This window comes from Camelina sativa, chromosome 4 (assembly GCF_000633955.1).
Source record: "Camelina sativa cultivar DH55 chromosome 4, Cs, whole genome shotgun sequence".
Taxonomy (NCBI): domain Eukaryota; kingdom Viridiplantae; phylum Streptophyta; class Magnoliopsida; order Brassicales; family Brassicaceae; genus Camelina; species Camelina sativa.
In genome coordinates, this window is record NC_025688.1 from 10,071,934 (window position 1) to 10,094,471 (window position 22,538).

At 34.6% G+C, this 22,538-nt stretch overlaps 2 protein-coding genes across 2 annotated transcripts; one reads left to right on the top strand and one right to left on the bottom strand.

Moving 5' to 3' along the window:
* LOC104780204 (WAT1-related protein At3g30340-like) lies at window positions 10,998–13,496 on the top strand. The gene is made up of 6 exons (XM_010504701.2): window positions 10,998–11,272; window positions 11,579–11,641; window positions 11,730–11,846; window positions 11,918–12,320; window positions 12,590–12,741; window positions 13,189–13,496. The coding sequence occupies exons 1-6, from the start codon at window positions 11,085–11,087 to the stop codon at window positions 13,358–13,360; spliced, it is 1,095 nt and encodes a 364-aa protein (XP_010503003.1). The 5' UTR covers window positions 10,998–11,084; the 3' UTR covers window positions 13,361–13,496.
* Window positions 13,775–15,360, bottom strand: LOC104780205 (root meristem growth factor 4-like). Its single transcript, XM_010504702.2, has 5 exons — window positions 15,148–15,360; window positions 14,929–14,996; window positions 14,684–14,843; window positions 14,305–14,351; window positions 13,775–14,212 (listed from the first exon to the last, which is right to left on the bottom strand). The coding sequence occupies exons 1-5, from the start codon at window positions 15,296–15,298 to the stop codon at window positions 14,021–14,023; spliced, it is 618 nt and encodes a 205-aa protein (XP_010503004.1). The 5' UTR covers window positions 15,299–15,360; the 3' UTR covers window positions 13,775–14,020.

The following is a 22,538-nucleotide window of genomic DNA, read 5'->3' on the forward strand; positions in this document are numbered from 1 at the left end:
AGCATGCAGATGGATGTGGACAACTACTTCCACAATCCCTAAGGTACCACTATCACCTTCCCTTGTAGATATCATAGCATTTGACATTGTGTTTTGTTTTTTGTTTTTCATCTTGAATCCTCAATCAAATTTCTTTCACACAGGGACTGTGTGATTTAAGTTTGGGGGAGGGTTTGATATAGCATTTGACATTGTGTTTTGTGATTCTTATTTCAAATTTTTAGCATCATCATGTTAATACTTGCATAGCATCTAAGGCATAGAAAACCCATCACAAAATTTGAAAATTTTTGCAAAAATCTTTATAAAAAAAGAGTGTTCATGTAGTTTGCACTGCACATTAGGATCTTATTTAGCATGTTTCATGTAGGATTGTATAGTATTTGCATTAGGGATCTATGATGAGTATTCCCTTGTTAGCTTGTTTATTCACTAGACTAGGATCAATGCCCAAGTTAATAGTACTTTGATGCTAGTTGAGTGGTTAGAAGAATAAGATTGAACCAAGCCTTGAATTCCTACATTGCATTTGGTCTAAATTGAAGCATGTTGAGATTTGAAACCATTTCCTATTTATAAGAACCTAATATTGACTTTCAATTATCAATGTGTGCATTGCTTTAAACTCATGGATACCATATACATATTTGGATCATCTTCTTCCTTTTTACCACTCTTGTTGATCCAAGTAGCTGATTGAATCATTAGAATCAGTTCCCCTACCCCTAAACCAAACCTTCTTTCAAGCCATGTTTATTCTTGTGTGTGTGAGGCCTATTTTTGGGATTGAGCTTGGTAGAAAGTGTTAGGTTTGAACTGACAAGAGTAAAGCCTTGTGTAGTTCTAGTTTGCATTTTTCAAACTAGATAGGACTAGGTGGTTCACTTGTTGGGTTTGGGACTTGGCTGTTATGAAAAGAAAAGAGGAAAAAGAGAAAGAAAAGGTTAGAGTCTTTAGGAGGGGAATGTGTTTAAGAAAATTTAAAGTCTAGTGAAAGAATGGGAAGAATAAGGTTGTTTAAAGATGGTTCTAGTTAAAGAAAAGAAAGAAAGAAAAGAGAAGTCTAGCAAAATGCTTATATGTCTTAAGAATAAGAAGAAAAGAGAACCATAGCAAATAAGTAAGAATCCCCCATTCCACTAGAAAGATCAAATAAGAAACCTCTCCTAAGACTTTAAAACCAAAAGAGAAAAGGGTGAAAAAGAAGAAAAGAAGTTAAAGGGTAGCACTAGGATCAATTGGGTTTAGATTGATAGGATAAACACTTTGGGTGCCTTTGGGTAGACAAGGTTTTGTTCTTGTATGTGTCTAAGTGTTCTTACCTTTAGCATTCTTCTAAAGCTCAATCCATTTTTTATGAGAGAACCTTGATATTGATAAGCCCTACTCTAAAAAGAGACCATCATTGTCTCTAAACCTTTTACTGCCAAGCCAAATGAGTTTAAGCATTGCATAGAATTGATTCATGTTCTTGATTAATGAATGTTAAAGGAAATGGTTGATTTGAATGCATGTGGATGTCTAAGGCTCAAATCAGTGAAGGTTGTGATATGCTTGTCTAAAGTCTTTAAGTATAGCTCATTCAACTTGCATCATAGTACTAGTAACTTGGACATTGATTCTAGATAGTCTATTTGCAAGCTTTAGGAGCTGAGATCCCACTTTCAAACCTCACCTACCTTCTTTTGTCTTGATTATTTGCTTGAGGGCAAGCAAAGACTAAGTTTGGGGGTGTTGATGTTCATATATTTTACCTTGTTTTCCCTTAGTTTATTCACAACTTTTGCATCTTTTGCTATCCATTTAGGCCATTATTGTGTAGCTTTAGGACTAATCATGCATTAGAGTATAGTTGCATTGCATTTGCATCTTTTCATGCATAAACAGGTGATTTTGGAGCTTAAGGAGCATGGAAGCAATGCTGAGGAGAAGTGAAGCAATCCTGAGGAGAAAACAAGAGAGTTAAGGCTGTAGAATCAAGGTCCGGAGTCCAACTCGACCGCACCACTCGACCACCACTCGACCGTGTGCTGAGGAGGACTCGACCGAGTGGAGAATGCACGAGAGAAGCCAGCTCGACCAGCCACTCGACCGAGCACTGGTCGAGTTGACCGAGCCGTTGACTACTTTGACTTTTTGTATTTTTAGGGCTTCCACCTCACCTCCTATATAAGGCCCTTGTACCTGCAGCCACCAAAGAGTCCAGCTTTTTAGAGAGTCTAAAACCTAGTTTTTACCTTTTTTAGATTTTATTCCTTTTGCACTTTCTTTTATTTTAGATTTTGTACTTGTTTAAGAAAGAAAGACTAGATTCTTGTATTTTGTTTGTTTCATAACTTTCAAAATATTAAGATTTCGAGTTTTATTTCTTCATCAATATTGTAGATCTCTGTTTCATCTTTCTAATGATGCAAGTTTCAATATTTTCTGGGTTTTTGACATATTTCACCATGTGTTCTTGTGAGTAGTTTGTTTAGGACCTTGAGGATGGGTTAGGCTGGGTTGATCTTGTGGTTTGTTTGATTTGGTCAAGCTTGATTGTTGTAGATCTCTTCTAGGCTAGATGATCTTAATGCTGATCCTATATCTGAGAAGGTAGGGTTTGATTTCAAGCATCTTAACATCACACCAATGTCTAAGGAGCATAGATAAGGCTAGATCTAGAGCTTACCATTAGGCTTGCTAAGAGATTAGAAGTCTTGTTTGGTTTGAGATGTATTGCTTAATGCCTGCTTGTGTAGATTCTTTTCTTTGTGAGAACAAGTCTAGAAATGCATAGGTTTGATTGTTTCTTGCCATGAGAGTGGATTAAACATGTCTTAGAATAGTATGTCTAGAGATCAGCTCAAAGTTTGCTTGAGATTTGTTGACCAAGTTAGATAACCACAATGATTAGCTCAGCCCATGAATCCCTCCTCAAGGCCTTCTTTGTTTATTAATATCTTAGTCCAAATATCATTGCTTGCTTGTTGTTTGTTTAGTTTTTGCATTGTTCTGTTTTTCTTGTGTTGCTCTGTTTTCACGTTTAAGTCTAGCTCGACCACGTACTCGACCTACACTCGGTCGAGTGCTGCTCGAGTTCATCCCCAGAACTTGTGTTTTTGATTTGTGATTGTCTTGTTTCATTCCTGTTTCATTTCCATTGCATTCACGTAGTTTCCTGTTCATTACTTGTCTTGCATTAGTTCATTAGCATAGTGTCTATCTCTGTTCTAGTTTCATTATAGCTTTAATTTGTCTGTTCTGTTTGCATTTAGTATCTTGTTCTAGTTGTTTTTACATTCTGCATTTCATATCTCATTTTAGGATTGTTAGTGACAAACAATCTTTACAATTGGCTTGATTTAGACTCATATGCACATCTTAATTGTTCACAATCACTCAGATAGGATTGACACCTCTTATACTGCAACTGCATAAGGGGATTTGAAACACCCTGACTTCTATTCATTCCATACATCATCATTCCATACATCATTCATTCACCACACCACAAAGAAAGTCAGTTTCAACATTCATATCAGTTCATATGTGAAAGATATGGATATTTCAATTCAGTGGATCGATTTGAGTTCCAGTTTCACGTCTGAGCCAAAAGATCGTATTACACAGACCAACTCAGCAACCATTTCGACAAGAAATCAGTTGGAGGATGTCAATGGGTCACTTATGTTTCCAACAAACCCAAGAACACAAGATTTGACCAATAAACAACAAGGTTACGCCCCATTTGCCAAAGGAAGTCAATCTAGTTCTACACTTGAAGAGCTTTAGGTCCAATTGGTTTAGGAGCTACCAAAATTACGTATGGCAACCAAAAGTTGTTTCTACTAAGTTCAGGATGAAGTAAAGATACTGCCCATGTTGTTTTTCATCAGCAAGTTGGAACAAAGAGTCAAAGTCAAAGAAGATCAAGGAAACACTTAATGGGTTAATTCAAGAGCTTATGGCCAAAAAGAGCTTGGGAAAATATATTGGAGATGATACCTATCAAGTCTAGCACACTTTGATCCTAATTCAAGTCCAGGAAAGCCCAAAATAAGCACTTTATTTTGTGGTCAAAGAGGGATGACGAAAATGGAGTTCAACTCACCTTGGAAAGGACACCTTGGGAAGAACACCTTGGGAAAGGAAACAAACTTCAAGAGTTGGGACTTCATTCAACTATCTATATTTAATGTCTTTTATTTTCAAGAATAATCAATACTTGGCTTTGTGACCAAGTTTCTTATCTTTATATAAACTCATGTAATCTCATTTGAGAATAATCAATCAATTTTCCTTTTCATTTTAAGAGTCTATCTTTTTGTTCTTTGTGTGAAACACTTCTTTGTTTCTTGGTGTGTAATATCCAAGTAACAGCCTCTTCTTGCTGGACTAGTGTGTCATATCTAGCAGCGATTGGAGTTGGGAATATCAGCAGCCTTCCGCAACTGCTGTGCGACCCCTCAATCCATCAAATCTCCTTTGTTGCACCTTGCACCTTGGCGAGTTGCTATCCTTTCTAATCCGACTGAGTGATCCTCGAATTTGGGCGTATCAAGTGATATCAGAGCCACTCAACCGGTACTTGTCTGTTCATCTTCTCATCTATCTATTTTTTTTTATCTTCTATCTTTTTCTTTCTTTCATCGAAATCTATTCATCTTCTTTAAAAAAAGAGAGAAAAAAGAACAAAAGAAAAAAAAAGAGAAAAAAAAATAGTAAAAAAAAAGAGAAAAAAAAATAATAAAAAAAAANAAAAAAAAAAAAAAAAAAAAAAAAAAAAAAAAAGAAAAAAAAAAAAGAAGCAAAAAAAAAAAAAATGTATAATGATCGTCGAGAACATGGGATCATCTAAGACGGAGGGCTTGGGATTCCAAAATCTACAATTTCAAACACTTATGGGAGAGATGCGAAGGTCGTGGAAGGTTGAGATGAATGTCATCTACAAGAGGTTGGTTGAAGTTCAAGCGGAGGCACAACCCAGACGACCACAAATGTTGAATCATAGAAGAGAAATAGATCAACCTAGAGTAGCAAAGGCTGATGATTATTAAAATAGTTAATCCTCAAGAGGGAGCCATTTGAAACCAAGAAGTGCTAGAGAAGCAAGAGGAAGAGTGGATGATAACATGGGTATTTTGAAGTTGAAGATTCCTACCTTTCAAGGCAAGAACGACCCAAATTCATATCTAGAGTGGGAGAAAAAGATTGATTCAATTTTTAGTTGTCAAAACCATTGCGAGATGAAGAAGGTACGTGTTGCAGCCACTGGAGTTAGGGATTATGCTATTACTTGGTGGGATCAGTTGGTGGTAAGCAGGAGGAAAATTGGAGAACACCCCATAGAAACTTTGGCAGAAATGAAGTATATTTTGAGGAAACGATTTGTTCCCCACCATCACCATCGTGGTTCAAATTATATGCTAAGGAGGACTTCTAGACCAATTGATGGAGCGTCTACTGTCACACCAAGTTACCAACAAGCAAGGACGTCTCTTGTTTCGAAGGAAGAGCAAGTTGTATTTAATTTGTTACCATCACCAAATGATCATAATCAGCTGCTGGTTCAGAAGAATCTGTTGGAAATAACAAATTCACTGAGTGAGCAAACGGAAGCCGAAGAACCAGACCACAAAGAAGTCAACAAAGATCAAAGTGAGGAAACCACAATGGAAGGTCTCACGGAATGGAGTACACTTCTGCCTCATGGTCAACAATATGGACTCATATATTCTCTTGAAGAGAAGCCTCCAGAATCACTTCAATACTCTCCAACCCATGGCCTTACAATTTCGAGGACGAAAATTTTTCAAGAGGAGGGGTATGATATGATCATGAGACCATCCAAGACGACCCTTGAGTCTTGCTCACCTCTAACGAAGTCAAAGGTCAACTCTTCCAGCCAAATTACTATTTGGGATACATTCTTACCTCATCTAGAGAATATCTCGAGGTGGAATCAGTACAATCAGAGTTCAGATGAAAGAGTTATTCATTTTACAACTCAGCTGAACTCATGGCTACGCGATTTGGACCTACGAGTATTCAAAGGAGGATTACGACCAAGTCAGAAGTATTCAAGCTATGAACCAAACTGTTATGGAATCTTTATCCACTTTAGAAATACGGAGAATTGGAATCACATTCATATCAGTTCATATGTGAAAGATATGGATATTTCAATTCAGTGGATCTATCCGAGTTCCAGTTTCACGTATGAGCCAAAGATCGTATTACACAGACCAACTCAGCAACCATTTCGACAAGAAATCAGTTGGAGGATGTCAATGGATCACTTATGTTTCTAACAAGCCCAAGAACACAAGATTTGACCAATAAACAACAAGGTTACTCCCCATTTACCAAAGGAAGTCAATCTAGTTCTACAATTGAAGAGCTTTAGGTCCAATTGGTTTAGAAGCTACCAAAATTACGTATGACAACCAGGAGCTGTTTCTACTAAGTCCAGGATGAAGTAAAGATACAGCGCATGTTGTTTCTCATCAGCAAGTTGGATCAAAGAATCAAAGTCAAAGAAGATCAAGGAAACACTTAATGGGTTAATTCAAGAGCTTATCGCCAAAGAGAGCATGGGAAAATATATTGGAGATGATACCTATCAATTCTAGCCCATTTTGATCCTAATTCAAGTCCAAGAAAGCCCAAAATAAGCACTTTATTTTGTGGTCAAAGAGGGATGGCGAAAATGGAGTTCAACTCACCTTGGAAAGGACACCTTGGGAAGAACACCTTGGGAAAGGAAACAAACTTCAAGAGTTGGGTCTTCATTCAACTATCTATATTTAATGTCTTTTAGTTTCAAGAATAATCAATACTTGGCTTTGTGACCAAGTTTCTTATCTCTATATAAACTCATGTAATCTCATTTGAGAATAATCAATCAATTTTCCTTTTCATTTTAAGAGTCTATCTCTTTGTTCTTTGTCTAGAACACTTCTTTGTTTCTTGGTGTGTTATATCCAAGTAACAGCCTCTTCTTACTGGACTAGTGTGTTATATCTAGTAGCGATTGGAGTTGGGAATATCAGCAGCCTTCCGCAACTGCTGTGCGACCCCTCAATCCATCAAATCTCCCTTGTTGCACCTTGCACCTTGGCGAGTTTCTATCCTTTTTAATCCGGCTGAGTGATCCTCGAATTTGGGCGTATCAATCTGTTCGCATTCACATCGACAACTCCCCAATTATTTACCTGCATGCCTCGGGCCANCGCCTCGGGCCGATGGATCGTACCAGTTACACTTGAAAAGTACGCATCTCAGATTCAGAAGGCCTCGATAATCAACTTCTAATATTTGTTGCAAAATGCCATAGAAATCGCTATCACCAGCTTGTACATAGATTCCATAATTTGCTGTAGCTTTGCGACTTCCGTGTGCGTAGGTATGAAAAGTATAACCGTGAGTAAAGTACATCGGAGCAGTAGTGATCTTCGCTCTTGGTTCTTGAACGAGCTCATGCAACCAAAGAGGCAGGGGTTCATTTCCACATCCATTTTGAACCTATATAAACAAATAAGATATTTAGATTATAAGTTTATTTAAATTTTAAACTATAATACATATATAGTTTAAATTTATTTTATATATAGACTTACATAGTATTTTAACTAATTAGCGAAATCCCGCTCTTTGTAAGCCTCATAGTCAGATTCTTCTAAATTAGGATATGCTTCACGAATCTGCATTTCAAAAAGTCTAAAAAAATAGAGATTTGTTAGTTCGTTATCTTAGAAAATAAAATTAATTTTAGTTTTTAAAAAAGAATACCTTTCAAAAGGTTGAACATAATCTAGATTCCTCAAGATGTAATTGTGAGCTGCTTGACAATAGCTATGATCTTCCCACCAAACTTCCTTTAACTTTCTACCAAGTCTTCCTAACTGAGCAAAGATATCTGGAACATCAGGAACATTATATGTAGGTGCAACGCCTCCGTCATCATATCGCCTAATACGTGTTTTCTTGGTTCTCATGGTGAGGCTAAAGTAGTATGATGTGAAGTGAGACGTTTCTTCGGTTAAACTCCCGGCGACTATCGATCCCTCAACTCTAGCAAGATTTTTGGTCTTTTCTTTAAGAGTTTTCATAAACCGCTCAAAAGTATACATTCAGCAAAATTGCATTGGCCCACCAAAATCAGATTCATGTGATAAATGGATTGGAAGATGTACTGCAGTTTGTTTTCGTTTTCTTTTCGGTCAGAAGCAGTGAATATTTCTTTATATATATATGATAGTAGCAATGAATTATGACAAATTTCATCTCAATTTGATATCTAGTGTCAATGGCGGCTCTAAGGGGTCCCCGATATAATATATAGCAATTCTAGTTTTTGTTCTTCTCGATTCTATTTTTGGCGGTATTTGTTTATACAATTTATTTAGTTAGTTTTTCTCAAAACGTTTTGGACAGTGCCTATTTGGTCAAAATAAAATAAAATTATGAAACGATGGTTATAGAATATTATGACATATCACGTTCTAAAACTTTTTATAGATAAAAAAAAACCAAAAGAATATGGAATATAAAAATATTTTAAAAGATGAAAATTGGATATATTTAAGTGGACACAAATCCAACCCCTAAGAGTGCACAAAAGTGCATATACTTTATGTCTTCTTAGTTCTTAACTATTAAATTAGAACAAGCATTCACATGTTTAAAAAATGTGATATGAATAAGGGAAAAGCGGATAACCACCCTGTTTTGACCGGTTGATATGCTTCCATAACGTTTTCTAATAACAACAGGTAGGGTTGATGATGTTGGGATTGGATTCAGAAACGTCTCATAGATATTTAGGAATTTAACAATTTTTAAAGTACTTGGGGTTCACGAATGTGGTGTAGAGGGTGTCAGTAGCAATTGTTACGAGTGCAAAAACAGAAATGGATTAACAAATTGTAAACTTTACTTATAATTTGCAAATTTTTTTTTTTTTAATTAGCAACTATAACATGTTTTAAATTTAAATTTGGGTAAACTCATATATCACGAAATGCGAGCACCTAGCTAGAATTTATAACCAACTAGAAGGAAAATTTATAATTTTTGGAAACTTCTATTTTAAAAAGAAAAAATGTGTGAATTCTGGTTAACGTTTCTAATACGAAACGATTGTCATTTGTCAACTTTGTTATGTTCCAAGTAATTCAGATGATTTTGGTTTTCCAATTAGTTTTAAGTAATACACATGCTTATAAATCTAAAGACGCGCGTAGAGTAACCGATTTGAACAACAATAATAAAATATGGTTTAGTTTTTTTAAAAAAATTTACATTGTATTAGTATCAAAGCTTACAATGAACTCGAGAATGCTGATATACGTTGGTTACTAAATCTAAACCCTAAAACAAATTGGCGAACCCAAGGGAAGAAATCAAAAATCTCTTGCCAAATTAATCAACAACGATAGTGAGTAATTATACGCACGACGACTGAAAGAATCGATTAACCCATTTACTAACGCTAATTCTCTGTTCTAAAAGAGAGAGAGAGAGAACCAAATTCAATAAAAAAAAAAAAACTCGAGATGTATAAACTAGTTGAGCAATATCAATAGGATATAACCGCATAGGATGTGACCAGTTGTGTGGAGAAAGTGCTTTACTTACTGCCATCGGATGTCTCAGTCAGGAGTATAATTTACGTCAACTTGCCCAAAAGACAATTAATTTCTTTTTAATAACACTGATAAAAGAAAGTTTATAAGCATTTGTCTAAAAATAATTTTGGTTGATCCTCTTCAGCATCAGACTATAAACTGGTCTAATTAGGGATCTGATTCAATTTGCATTGCAAAGCTTTGTAAATACCAAACAACACAACAATCCAACAACATATATCTAGCTACATGCAAATAATTCTTGTTTCTAGCGGAATTTGAATCCTGAGAAGCGAGCTTAAGCCTCGTCCCAGGTCCAAAAAACACTAGGCCACAAAAGTAGTCGTTTGTATAGTTTTCCACAAATAATTGGGATACTACTAATTTTTCATGTCAAGCTATAGAACGTAAAGGAACGAATAAATATTAAACAAATGAAAGATACTTAGAGCTACGCATTAAGCATCCCATTTTGCGACAAGATTTGACGCATTATTCTTACCTCCGTTTAAAAATTTGAAAACTCTTGTCAAAATCTTTATTTATATTATACTACATGATATGTATAAATATTTCATAAAGAAACAAAGTATAGATGCTTCTTATTGTCTGATCAGATCTCTACTTTTTCATAGAGAATCTTGTATCAAATATGGTTCTTTTTCAGCCAAACACGCCAGCTTTCAAAATAGAATTTACGTCCTTCACGTTGCTGACTACTATCCCATCTTGAAATGTGTTAAATAAATTACGGCCTTCACTTGACTTCTAGAGAAAGTGAAACAAACAAAATCAATCAAATAAAAAACGTGCGTGTTGATGGAATGATATACACTTCTTATTAGATATTTGTGACAACTATATACACTTGGATTCTGTGACAACTATATTTTGGAGTTAATTAGGTAAATATGGCCAGGGAGAAGATTAGGATTAAGTAACAAGCATATTTTGATTAAATAGATATGCTAAAATTAGTGTGTAAATTAACCATGACTCTAAATAATATTAAAAAGTATGTCTTTCACTTGCGGGGTACAGATTAAGGAAAAAAAGATCAAGCTTAGCTTTCTAAAACTAATTATTATATTACCTGTTAATCTACTTGTTCACGTAGCTCTGCTCTAATGGTATTAATGAGTATAAATATATTCACTTTTAGATTGATGATCTGATTAATGTCAGTGTATTATGTCACTTTGCAAATTGCAATGATGCAAGCTTTCCATTAATTATTTCTCTCTCTATCTTTATGGTCATGAATAGTGTAATCAACAATGGACCAAGAGAGCCAAGTTCAAAGCACAATACGTTTAGTTAAAGATAAATGCGGTAATGATACGATTCTGAGCATTACTTGAGTTACAATATATATATAGTCACACCCTCGTCAAATCTTTATTGCTTACCAACTTCTGAAAACTACATAAAGACAAGTGCATAGATATACAAATACACACAAACTACATAATTATGGTGAAGTTTGATACAAAACTATGGAAAGCTGTGTTTATTATGTCGATAATTAACATTGGGCTAAGCGGTGTAAACGTTATGTTCAAGAAGATGATTGATCAAGGGATTAACCGTATGGTTGCGACCACTTACCGACTTGCCGCAGGAACTCTGTTCTTGATACCATTTTCGATTTTCATGGAAAGGTATGTGTATATACGTATATGTATCTAGTCACGGTTTCAATCTAGTCACTTTTCTTCTTGGTTTTAAAAGTTTCAAGTTATCCAATTTTTTTTTTTTTTTTTGGTTTTCTTGATTAGTTATAATCTTTGAATTTGTTCATTTTGGTTTAAATATATACTCTTTACAAGATAAGTGGCTGTCTTGTTTATGCGAATTTCTAGTTGACTGTTGTTGTTTTCAATCTTTTTCTTAGTCAACATATACACTCGTATTCCATTTGAAAGAGTTCCAAGAATTTTTTTCTTTTTTTCTCTTTTTGGTTGTAGACATAACAGGCCAAAACTCACTGGTAGGATCTTGTGCTCACTCTTCTTTAGCGCTCTTCTGGGGTAAGTTCATTTTAATACTGTTCACTGATAAGACATGTTTATGTTTGGAGATGTTTTATTTTGAACTTGATCACTCACAAATTTGCAGGACAAGTTTGGTGCAATACTTCTTTCTTATTGGACTTGAGTATACATCTTCTACTTTTTCCTTAGCGTTTAGCAACATGGTTCCTTCAGTCACCTTTGCGTTGGCTCTCGTCTTTAGGTAATCAAATCGATCAAACACATTTGAATTCTTTAATTTCGCTCTAAATATGTTGTAAACTATATGATTAGGCAAGAGACGCTGAACATCAAGAGCAATGTAGGAAGAGCCAAAGTATTAGGCACAATGATATGCATTTGTGGAGCTTTGGTGCTTACGCTTTATAAAGGAACCGCTTTAACTCGAGAGCACAGTACTCATATGCAAACACAAACGAGAACTGATTCAACCGGTGCAATGACACAGAAGTGGGCAATGGGTTCGATCATGCTAGTTATATCGATCATAATATGGTCATCTTGGTTCATTGTTCAAGCTAAAATAAGCCAGGTTTATCCATGCCAATACACTAGCACCACGATCCTCTCTTTCTTTGGTGTGATCCAATCTGGTTTGTTGAGTTTGATCTCGGAGAGGAGCATGTCTATGTGGGTCGTTAAAGACAGGTTCCAAGTTTTAGCTTTACTTTATTCGGTGAGTAATCCAATTTACTATTTAACTATAACCTACCAAATATCTTCTATATATACGACGTTGACATATAAGAAAAACGTTTTTTTTTTAAGTAATCAGATTCAGATGTTTTTACAAGGGATAAAAGACAAAGGAAAACAAAACTTTTTATGTTCTAGTTTATTTTTCCAATAACTTGAGTCAACTTGTCTTCATGTCCATATCTATGCTTCTTCTATCTTCTGTTTTCCGGTTAAAATATTTTCTGAATCCACCACACACCTGTATAGGGTATCGTTGGATCGGGACTGTGCTACGTGGGAATGTCGTGGTGTCTCAGGCAACGAGGTCCGGTTTTCACGTCCAGCTTCATACCTTTGATCCAAGTCTTTGCTGCCATTTTCAGCTTCTCTTTTCTTCATGAGCAAATTTACTGTGGAAGGTAACCTAATATTTCGTTACAAAAATTAATTTTAAATTACATCGAACGCATCATAGTACAAATAATATTGCACAATATATATATTTAAATAGCAATTGACTAGTAGAGAATATGCCTATATTAATTAAAGACCCTTTCATCTTCGTGACTTCTATAATATTTACGTAGCTTTTGAGCGTGGAAATGAAGTTTAACGCTTTATAAACCAAATTGATGCATCATATTGCATAATACAAATTTAAAAATTGTTATCTTATAGAAAATCATTGAGACTTATATAGCTTTGATCGATGTATATATAGATTATAATAGGAAACTAGAAAATGATTACATAAGGGAAATTAAGCTGATTATATGTGTTTCTTTTCGCCTAACAAGTTGTTATTATATGGTTCTTTTTGACTTTTATTACTAATAATTTCTGACAAATGAACTATGTAAATGAAGTGTGATAGGATCAGTGGTCATCATCGTGGGACTTTATATACTTTTATGGGGCAAAAGCAAGGATAAGTCTGCGCCGATTACCAAACAAGAACCATTAAATCTCGATCTTGAAGGTTGTGGGACAGCACCAAAGGAACTCAATAGTGCTGCCCATCCAGTCTCTGCTAAATAATTACTTCAACATATATTTAACTGTTTCGCATATTTCTAACTCCAACTGAGTAAATTTATATTAGAACATCATACTAAGAAACTACACAATAAATTAAATGTTATTCTTATTCAGAAATAAAAATACGAATTTCAGATTTGGAGACTTTTAATTTAGTTTCATAATCATAAGCAATGGCTTAAAGATGTATAATCAAAAGACCTTAAGAAATAGCCCGTCTAGCTCTTAACCTTGTGGTCGTGGGTTCGAAACCCCACGGTGGGCGTTTTTTTACTTTTAAAATATTTTTTTTTCATATTAGCAATTTAGAATATTCAAGATCGGTTACAACAATTACTGTACATTGTATTTCCTCTCTCTTTGTGGAAACCATATATTCTCTTCTTATAGGAATTTTAATATCAAAAAGCCAGTACAAAAAACTAAATTGAAAGCAAGGTCAAAATATAGCTAAAGGTAATTACAACGAACCCCAAGAAAGCAAAGAGATAACTATTACTTCGATCACAACACAAAGATATATATATATATATATATATATTGTCCCTATACATAGAAACAAAACTGGGACGACCAACAAAATCGTTTACCTATCCACCAAAGTTTATCATCATACTTTATCCGTAACTCAACTTCTTTGTTTAACGGATCCACAATTTTTTAGATCAAGCCAGGAGTTTGATTATTGATTGGAGGCTTGCGTCGAGGCTTACTATGGATCGGATAATCATTGCGTAACAATCGAGCCAGTTTCTTCATATTCTTGGCTGAAGTAGATGGTTCAAGTCTTGGAAGGCTATTATCGATGGTGAGATAGTTGACTATGGTCATCATCTTTTGACAAGATGTATGCTGTAGTAGAGTTATATAAGAAACGATAAATACTATAGGGACAACAAGGAGACTAAGTCTATGAGTCTTTAAAGATGGTTTACAAGACAAACCTTGGTGATGTCAATATCTACCAATACATTGGTCTGCTTTTGCTCTCCTGCAGTAAAGCCACAACATATCTAAAATAAAGACATGTTCACTACTTTAACCAATCACTTCAGAATAAAAATAAAGTTTTTTTATAAAGGATGAAGGAAGTGTGTTTTTGTACAAACAACTAAAAATGATTACTGAAGCTAAAGAATAAAACCTAATTAATAAAGAGATTATACAAATGCTACAAATACTACAAATTATAAATTGTTTGCTGTGACTATAAGTTATGCCTAGGAGGATGGCGTGCTGGTCCATGATAATCATCATAGAAAGCTACAAATGGACTAGAAGATTTTTTCTTCTTGGGTTTCCATTTAAATAAAGAACTCTTACTTCTTTTGTGAAACCCTAATTTACGCCCACCCGTCAAATGCTCTGATGAAGCTGACATCTTGAAACTCCAGTTATCATTGTTCATTGCCGTCACTTGCTTCTTCTCGGCTCTCGCTGTTCTCCCCGACCTTAGTTCTCTCGGTGCAACGTCGTATAAAACCTATTATATAATGTATAAAGTTATATAGTGGATTCCATAAAAATAAAAAAATTTGAGAAAGATTCATTGAAAATAAATGTATTACTTGAGGGTGCAGTGTCGATGAACCTTGATCTCCACGATAGTCAACACTCTTGTGACTAGCTTCTCCGCCTATGAATCAAGCTTTAAAGATATTACTTTAAACAAAATTTATTAGTAGCAATTTTGTTAAGCTAATCATCAGCCGAAGAAAAAAATGTGCAAGAAAAAGTAAGGTATGGAAAAAAAAAAATATATATTAGGGATCTTTATGTGAAGGCACCTTCATGAGCATAGACTAGGACATGTTCCTCTTCTAGGGATTGAATAATCAAAAGGAAAGCTAGTACTATGGTTGTGAATCGCATCATGATTATCAAAGACAGATTCTTCCAAGTTCTCTCTCCCTTTTCGTTTTTGAATAAGAGATACATATGAAGGTCAAAAGGCCCAATATTGATCAATTTCTTATTCTGGTCTCATCAAGATGTAAAAGAGCAAAGACCCGAGTCAAAAGGGCACGGTTTTTGTCGTCTAGTAATAACAAAAAGAATATTAGTACTTCTAGGCGCATCTTTATTATCAATGTGATATATATATATATGTATATATATTGTCTCGTTGTAAAAAATAAACAATGGCCTTCAGACACAATAACGCAAAGATCATCACATAAATATTAGCCAAAAGGTAAGAAAATCCCTTCAAGCATAAGGGAAAGTACAAATTCAGTACTCCATAAGTGCTATGTTAAAGAGATTCTTAATTAATAGAATTGATTCAAATAAATAACGAGATACAAGTTAAATATTTAACATTTAATCAGTAAAGTGATAGGAAATTAAAATATATTTTAAAATTTTATTACTATATTTGTTTTCAATTTTGGTAATATTTCTGCACTTTATGTAGAAATACAAAATCATACTACTTCTCAAAATAAAAAGAAAAAAAAATGTGAAATTTTGTTGCTTATAAAACAGATGAAATATCATGTTGACGAAAACAAAAACAAAAATCGTGAAAAAGGCACGAGGAAGTGCATCAAACAAAGTGCAGAGGTTGGGAACATGTAAATGTGAAAGAAAAATAAAAAAGCATGTAAATGTGTCTTTGCATGGATTTACTAAAAAGTTACGGAGGCTTTACCGATAAGCTATAACTAAACTAATCAAATAATTTAATTAAAATTAGGATCCTATATTTATTTTTGGAAACTTGAACTAACTACGTGTTGCCTGACAGCCTGAGTTTGGAGGTGTCAATTGGGTTGGTCTGGTCGGACTCGATCCGATATCCGTAAAGTCTGCATATCTTTGAGTCCGGCTCGGTCCAGTCATAAATATTTATGAGCCTATATTTCAAAGCACGAGCCCAATTCTAATAGGGCTATATGATTTTTTGAGATTTTTCGGGCTTTTTCGGATTTATCTTACAGATCAATAGTTCAAATTTATAAGTCTTACAAAGCAGTGTTTAAAGATACACTGTAAAACAAATCAATCAAAATTTTAATAACTCATCTATATTCACTACAACCAACTTAATTTAAAAGAAAAAGTTTAAAACTAAATAAAATTTTATACTTTAACCAAATAAAACAATATATAATTCATATAAAATATCATAGATAAAAGTTTTAAAAGTATTAATCATGGTTATTAAGTAAATATGAAAACTAGGATTAGAGTTTTAAACTTTATTTACAATAAATAATTAATCAAATACTGCAATCAAATAAAAATACAAATATATTTGTTAAAGAGCTTTTTGGGCTGGTCCGAGCCTAGTCGGGCTAAACTCGAAAAATCCTATAACCCAAACGGGCTAAACCCAAAAGGCCCGATTTTTTCTGAACATATATATTTAAGGCCGAGCCCGATATTTTTCAGAGCTGGTCCTTCTTTACCTATTATTCTAATACACTGCTTTTAACCGAGTCACCGGAACCAGAACCAATCCCTAGCTAAAAAATCTTTTGTGGCACATCTCATTTAGAACAGGAGAGTGAATTTGAGTAATTACTAATCCAACCTTTCGGTTATAGGTTATTGATTAAAGTGATTACTAATTAATTCGAGATGTTTTAACAATTTTACAATGTTAATAATAATCTAGATTATGAAAGATGGCCAACTCTCTCCATCTGAGTGACACACCAGCAAAGGAAGATGTCTATTAAAGAGTTAACCAGGCTGCAATCTTGATAAATTAAAATGTTAGTATTTCATAGTATATAACTGAGAAGCTAAAAAACTCGTTGTTACAAAATATGCATCCTTAGATCAAGCTTTTATTTGGAATATTTTTTTAGAAGTTTTAGATAAGAATTGTAGAATGTTTAAGCTCTCAAAACAAAGTTGTCCATGCATGTATCTAATAATTCAATTGCAAAATGAAAAAACCTATTTAAAGTATTAATAAAAATCACAGTCAAAATTATATTTTTCAAGATTTCTACAATTAAAAAATAGATAAACTCTACGTAAAAAAACCAAATTAGTAGCAAAACTGTTTAAAAAACAGTAAGATATAAGCTCGCGCATAGCGCGGATATTCATCTAGTAACCTTAAAAGATTAATGGACTTTGATAACATCGTGAGATAATTCTTTTTTTTTTTATAATTCGTCTTTTGTATATATTGAATGATTAAACCAATTGCAGAAAATTATGTTCTGCACAATCTGTAAAATATAAAATTGCACTGAACTAATAAAAATAGATAAAAATATATGGTGGTTTGTACTATTGTTCTTACAAGCGTTATTGTTTAAATCTAATAGAATTGATATAGTATAATTGGCCTAACTCTAATGTATGAAATCTTTAATTTTCTTTACTTACATATTGTTCAATTGGTCGTTTGCCCAGAAAAAATAATTTAGTTTGTCATTTTGATATCTTTATGCTCTCGAATCAAAACTACACAAAAATATTAATCTGCACTTCTTCAGGTGATGTGTGAAGCGAATATATTGGCCATGGGGTTTACGTCCTTACCACTATTTGTTGCTTTAGAAGTCCAACCAACCTAATGTAATGGCAAATACGTTTGCAAGCTCAAGTATCAATGGATCTAGAGTTTGACAATCGAAGCTAAGAGTTCTCTGTGTTTCTCGAGTATTAATGGATCAAGAGAAATAAGAATTCAAAGACTTAAAGTAGAAAAAGCTTATCTGTTTCTAATTCAAAAACAACCAGAGTTCTAACCTTACAAAGATTGAGAGTATTTATATTTAAAACTGAAAGAAAATCCTTCTAAAAGAGACTTGCCGATCCTTCTAAAATACTTCTACTTCTAATACTTAAGCCGACATAACTAAGAAACAAAGCCCAAAAATATTAGAAGGATACTACAACGAAACAAAGCGTAATAAAATATTAGAAGTAGTATAGCGTATACGAGAGCCCGCAATCTTTTCATTAAAAAAGCTACAGGGCGATTTGATTGACTTAAAGACTACTCCAATTCCAGCCTTGGAGGCGTCACAATGAATCTTAAAGGCAACATCAAAGTTTGGAAGAATAAGCATCAGAACTGTAGTAAGCTTCTCCTTGATAGCGTGAAACGTATGTTCAGCAGCAGCCATCCAACAAAACGAGGTGGATTTAATGCAATCAGTAATTTGTGCCATTATACTAATAAAATGAGGCACAAAGCAACGGTAGAATGAAGTCAAACCGTGGAAACTGTGCACTTCAATCACTGTACGAGGTGAAGGCCAAGAATCTATAGCCGAAATCTTGTCCGGAAACACTTTTAAGCCACACGTAGAGATGATGTAACCCAAAAAGAGGAATTGCTCCACACCAAAGACACATTTCTTTGTAGAGCAAACTATTGTTCTTTTCGTAAGACAAGTAACACATCTCGAAGGTGCACCAAATGCTCAGCCAAAGAGGACCTAAAGATGAGTATATCATCAAAATAAACTACCATACAACGTCCAATAAATGGTCGAAGAGCCTGATTCATAAATCGCATAAAAGTACTTGGAGCATTTGACAAACCAAAAGGCATCACTAGCCATTCAAACAGTCCTTCTCGTGTTTTGAAAGTCGTCTTCCATTCATCACCGAGATGAATTGGAATTTGATGATAATCACTTCGAAGATCCAATTTAGTAAAAATAGAGGCTGAACCGATATGGTCTAAAAGATCATCGAGGCGTGGAATAGGAAACTTGTATTGTATAGTAATTTTGTTAATGGCTCTACTATCGACACATATACGCCAAGACCCGTCCTTTTTGGGAATAAGTAATGTTGGAACTGCACAAAAACTTAAACTCTCACACACATAGCCTTTTGCTAGGAGATCCTCGACTTGTTTTCGCAACTCATCATCTTCTTTGTGACTCATATGATAATGTGGATGATTTTGCAGCACCACATTTGGAGCTAAATCAAATCAATTTTGAATGTCACGTAAAGGCAGCAACCCATGTGGTAATTCTGAAGGAAAACATTCTTGAAATTCAGTTAACAACTCTTGGAAAGCAGATAGAACTTTATAGACCGACGATGTCGTTGACGATTGTAAGAGAACAAAATAAACAAAATCTAGACACTCTTCAAGAAGGTAGCAAAGTGATGTGTTTCCCTTCATAAGAAAAAATGTGAGTATTCACAAAACCATCTTGCACAGTACGATGATCATACTGCCAAGGCTGGCCCAAACGTAGATGACATTCATCCATAGGTAACACATCACAACATACCAAATCCTTATAATTAAGACCCATCAAGAAAGGAACTCGACAACGTTTTGAAATTCTGATATTTGTCTTCGAATTCAACCATGCTATATTGTATGGAGAAGGATGCGACTCAGTAAACAATGCAAGTTTTGTGACTGCTTCCTCGGAGATAACATTTGTGCACCTTCCCAAATCAATGATCATACGACAAAAGTTTACTCATATTCTACAAGTGGACTGAAAAATATTAGTATGAGAATCCAAGATTCTTCAACTACATGTGGGAGAAGGTAATTTCTTCGCAGCATCAACAAAGGACCCGTATCACCACTAACCTATTATGTTTCTTCAACATCTTTATCATCATAATAATCATCATAGATAGGTTCTTCAGCAGCAAAGAGACCGCGTCGTTGCAAGTTGGGGCAGGAAGATTGGCGATGTCCATGTTCTCCACGCTTGAAGCACTTAAACGATGTAGACCGTTGTTGTCAAAAAGTCGTGTTTCTTGAAGAATCAATCAGTTTCATTGGTTCTGAGGATTTGGGAAGCCTTATATTAGATTGTGGGCTTCCAACTTAAAACCAATTGACGATTAGTGGAAAGGCTCATATCTTATACATATCGCTTAAGATCCTACTCAACTTCCAATGTGGGATATTTTATCCCTAATACACCCCCTCAAGATGATGGCTCTTATAGGGCATCAATCTTGGTATGTTTTGGCATGAATTGGTAGACCAACTATTGGACCAGGTAGATTGTGGATTGGGTTGAGCATGTGCAGATCGGGCTCTGATACCATATTAGATTGTGGCTTCCAACTTAAAACCAATTGACAATGAGTGGAGAGGCTCATATCTTATATATACCACTTAATATCCTACTCAACTTCCAATGTGAGATATTCTATCTCTAATACCCTATGTCTGGAGTAGTAGTGATATGAGAACGTTGTGTGTTCCATGAAGACGCTTGACTGCGAGATTGTTGTTTAATCAAGATAGCACGTTAGTGAGCTTCTGATACTAATAGAGGATTACATTGAAGCAGAGTGTTTTGAATTTGCATTCGCAAACCCCCAATGAACCTTGATACCATATGTTCCTCATTCTCTATTAAAGAATTTTGAGCCAAAAAGGAAAACAATTTTGTGGCATACTCGTCAGCAATTTTTGTTCATTGTCTCGAGTTTTGGAGTTTTACATGGTTCAAGCAGGGCCGAACCAATGAAATTTGGGAGCCCATACAAATTAGAAAAAAAAGATGTTCTAATTTCATAATATTAAAAACTATAGAGTAAAAAATGCAATTTAAACAAAATTTTTATGCCAAAGCCAATTCAACAGGTGATTTCTCTTTCAACCAACCTCTTTCCTTCATGTCTTTCGATTTCGACCGGCGTCAGCTTCTCTAATGTCGATCAGCCTCTTTTTCTCTTTATTTCGTGTTTTATTCCTTGTTTCTCGAAATTGATAATCAATAATTTATCAAGATGATTCTCAAATTTCATGGATCGATCTGGAGTTTTCAATGGTTCATTGTGCTCCTCTCTTATCGAGTGAGTTATTTTCCGACCATAGTCCGACGAAGGTATCATAATAGTCTCGGCAGCATTCCGCTGAAGAATTTTCTAAGCGGCTTCCATAGTTTCAAGTTTGAAACCGATCAATCGCACCATAATCGTGTGATTCCCTCTAAAGTCAATGTTTCCAAAACAGATTTGTCAAACCCAGATCTGGGATCCGTGATTATCCAATCTCGAGACTGGATATGGTGGAGTGAAACAATGGCAGGATCTTATTAACAACTGTTGTTTAATTCTCTACTCGACGGTCATGGGCCACTATCTCTCTATCCATAAGCGGTTAACAATCCTCATCGAAGACTGTGCCCTCTTCTTTCTGGAGATGGTGTTGATGGATATTTTTATTTGTATTAACGATGTTTCGGCAAAAATATTGTATGACAGACCTACTCATGAAGTCGTCCATGAGAGAACCAAGGCCTTCAAAGCAGATGAAAAATGTAGAAAGATAATCACGTGTGTAAACAAGTCAAGACATGAATGTGCCTAGAACCCTCTTGGTTTGATACTTGGTGGAGACGAAGATGAAGGATTTGTCTCGTTGTTCCTTCCAACTGTCAATGCTTTTCAATATTGGCTAAACCCGCCGTTCCAATTGGATTTTATTTGGTTGGCTAGACTTTCAAGTAGTCTTTGGAAACACTGAAAACATAATATGTTATAGAAACAACGATGGATGAGAAGCATTGGATCTTTTTAAACAATCATAGAGAATCTTTTTCGGAATTATCAAGTATGTGGATCTCAAGAAGGCGACAAGATTTAGAATCATTTCTAACAACATTAGATCAATTTTTCCTAGTTAAAGTAATACTAATGATATTTTGGAGTTTCAGCATTAAGGTGTTAGCAAATAAAAAGTGTATGAAGGGGAGACTTAACAGATTTTATCTGTTGCCTGGAAGACGAATTAACAGCTGGGTCAGTTCCACTCCTTTACTGAAATTATATCAGTTTCATGTATTTTCCTATAATGGTTGTATTGGAATGTTTTTGTATTTTGTAAACACTTTTTGATATCAATATAATTGATTTGTGGAAAAAAAAAAATTTATTTTAGAAACAGAGTGTGATATCTTAAAAAGGAAATTAAAAAAACTTAACTCTTTTATTTTTAAGTTTTTCCTACAAATTTATTCATCGAAGTTATTAGTTTTACATACACATATATCTATTTCACAAAATTTACATACATATATATATACATATTTTAAAAAGTGGAGCCCCTTTAAGTGGGGGCTCCATTGGAATATTTTCAAACTAATGTGCTCAAGTCCGGCAAACCGTCCAAGAATAATTCTATGGTAAAAGGCTTTACCCATCAACGTCTTTAACTTTTCCAAAGAAGCTACATGCTCTTTACCTGCTCTAGCGCGTGATTCTT

Coding starts and splice junctions, on each gene's coding strand:
- LOC104780205 (XM_010504702.2), bottom strand. CDS start 15,298: ATGTATCTCTTATTCAAAAACGAAAAGGGAGAGAGAACTTGGAAGAAT. Junction 14,844..14,928: donor CATCGACACTGCACCCTCAA/GTAATACATTTA, acceptor ATTATATAATAG/GTTTTATACGACGTTGCACC. Junction 14,352..14,683: donor ATTAGGGTTTCACAAAAGAA/GTAAGAGTTCTT, acceptor GCTTTACTGCAG/GAGAGCAAAAGCAGACCAAT.
- LOC104780204 (XM_010504701.2), top strand. CDS start 11,085: ATGGTGAAGTTTGATACAAAACTATGGAAAGCTGTGTTTATTATGTCG. Junction 11,642..11,729: donor TTCTTTAGCGCTCTTCTGGG/GTAAGTTCATTT, acceptor ACAAATTTGCAG/GACAAGTTTGGTGCAATACT. Junction 12,742..13,188: donor GAGCAAATTTACTGTGGAAG/GTAACCTAATAT, acceptor ATGTAAATGAAG/TGTGATAGGATCAGTGGTCA.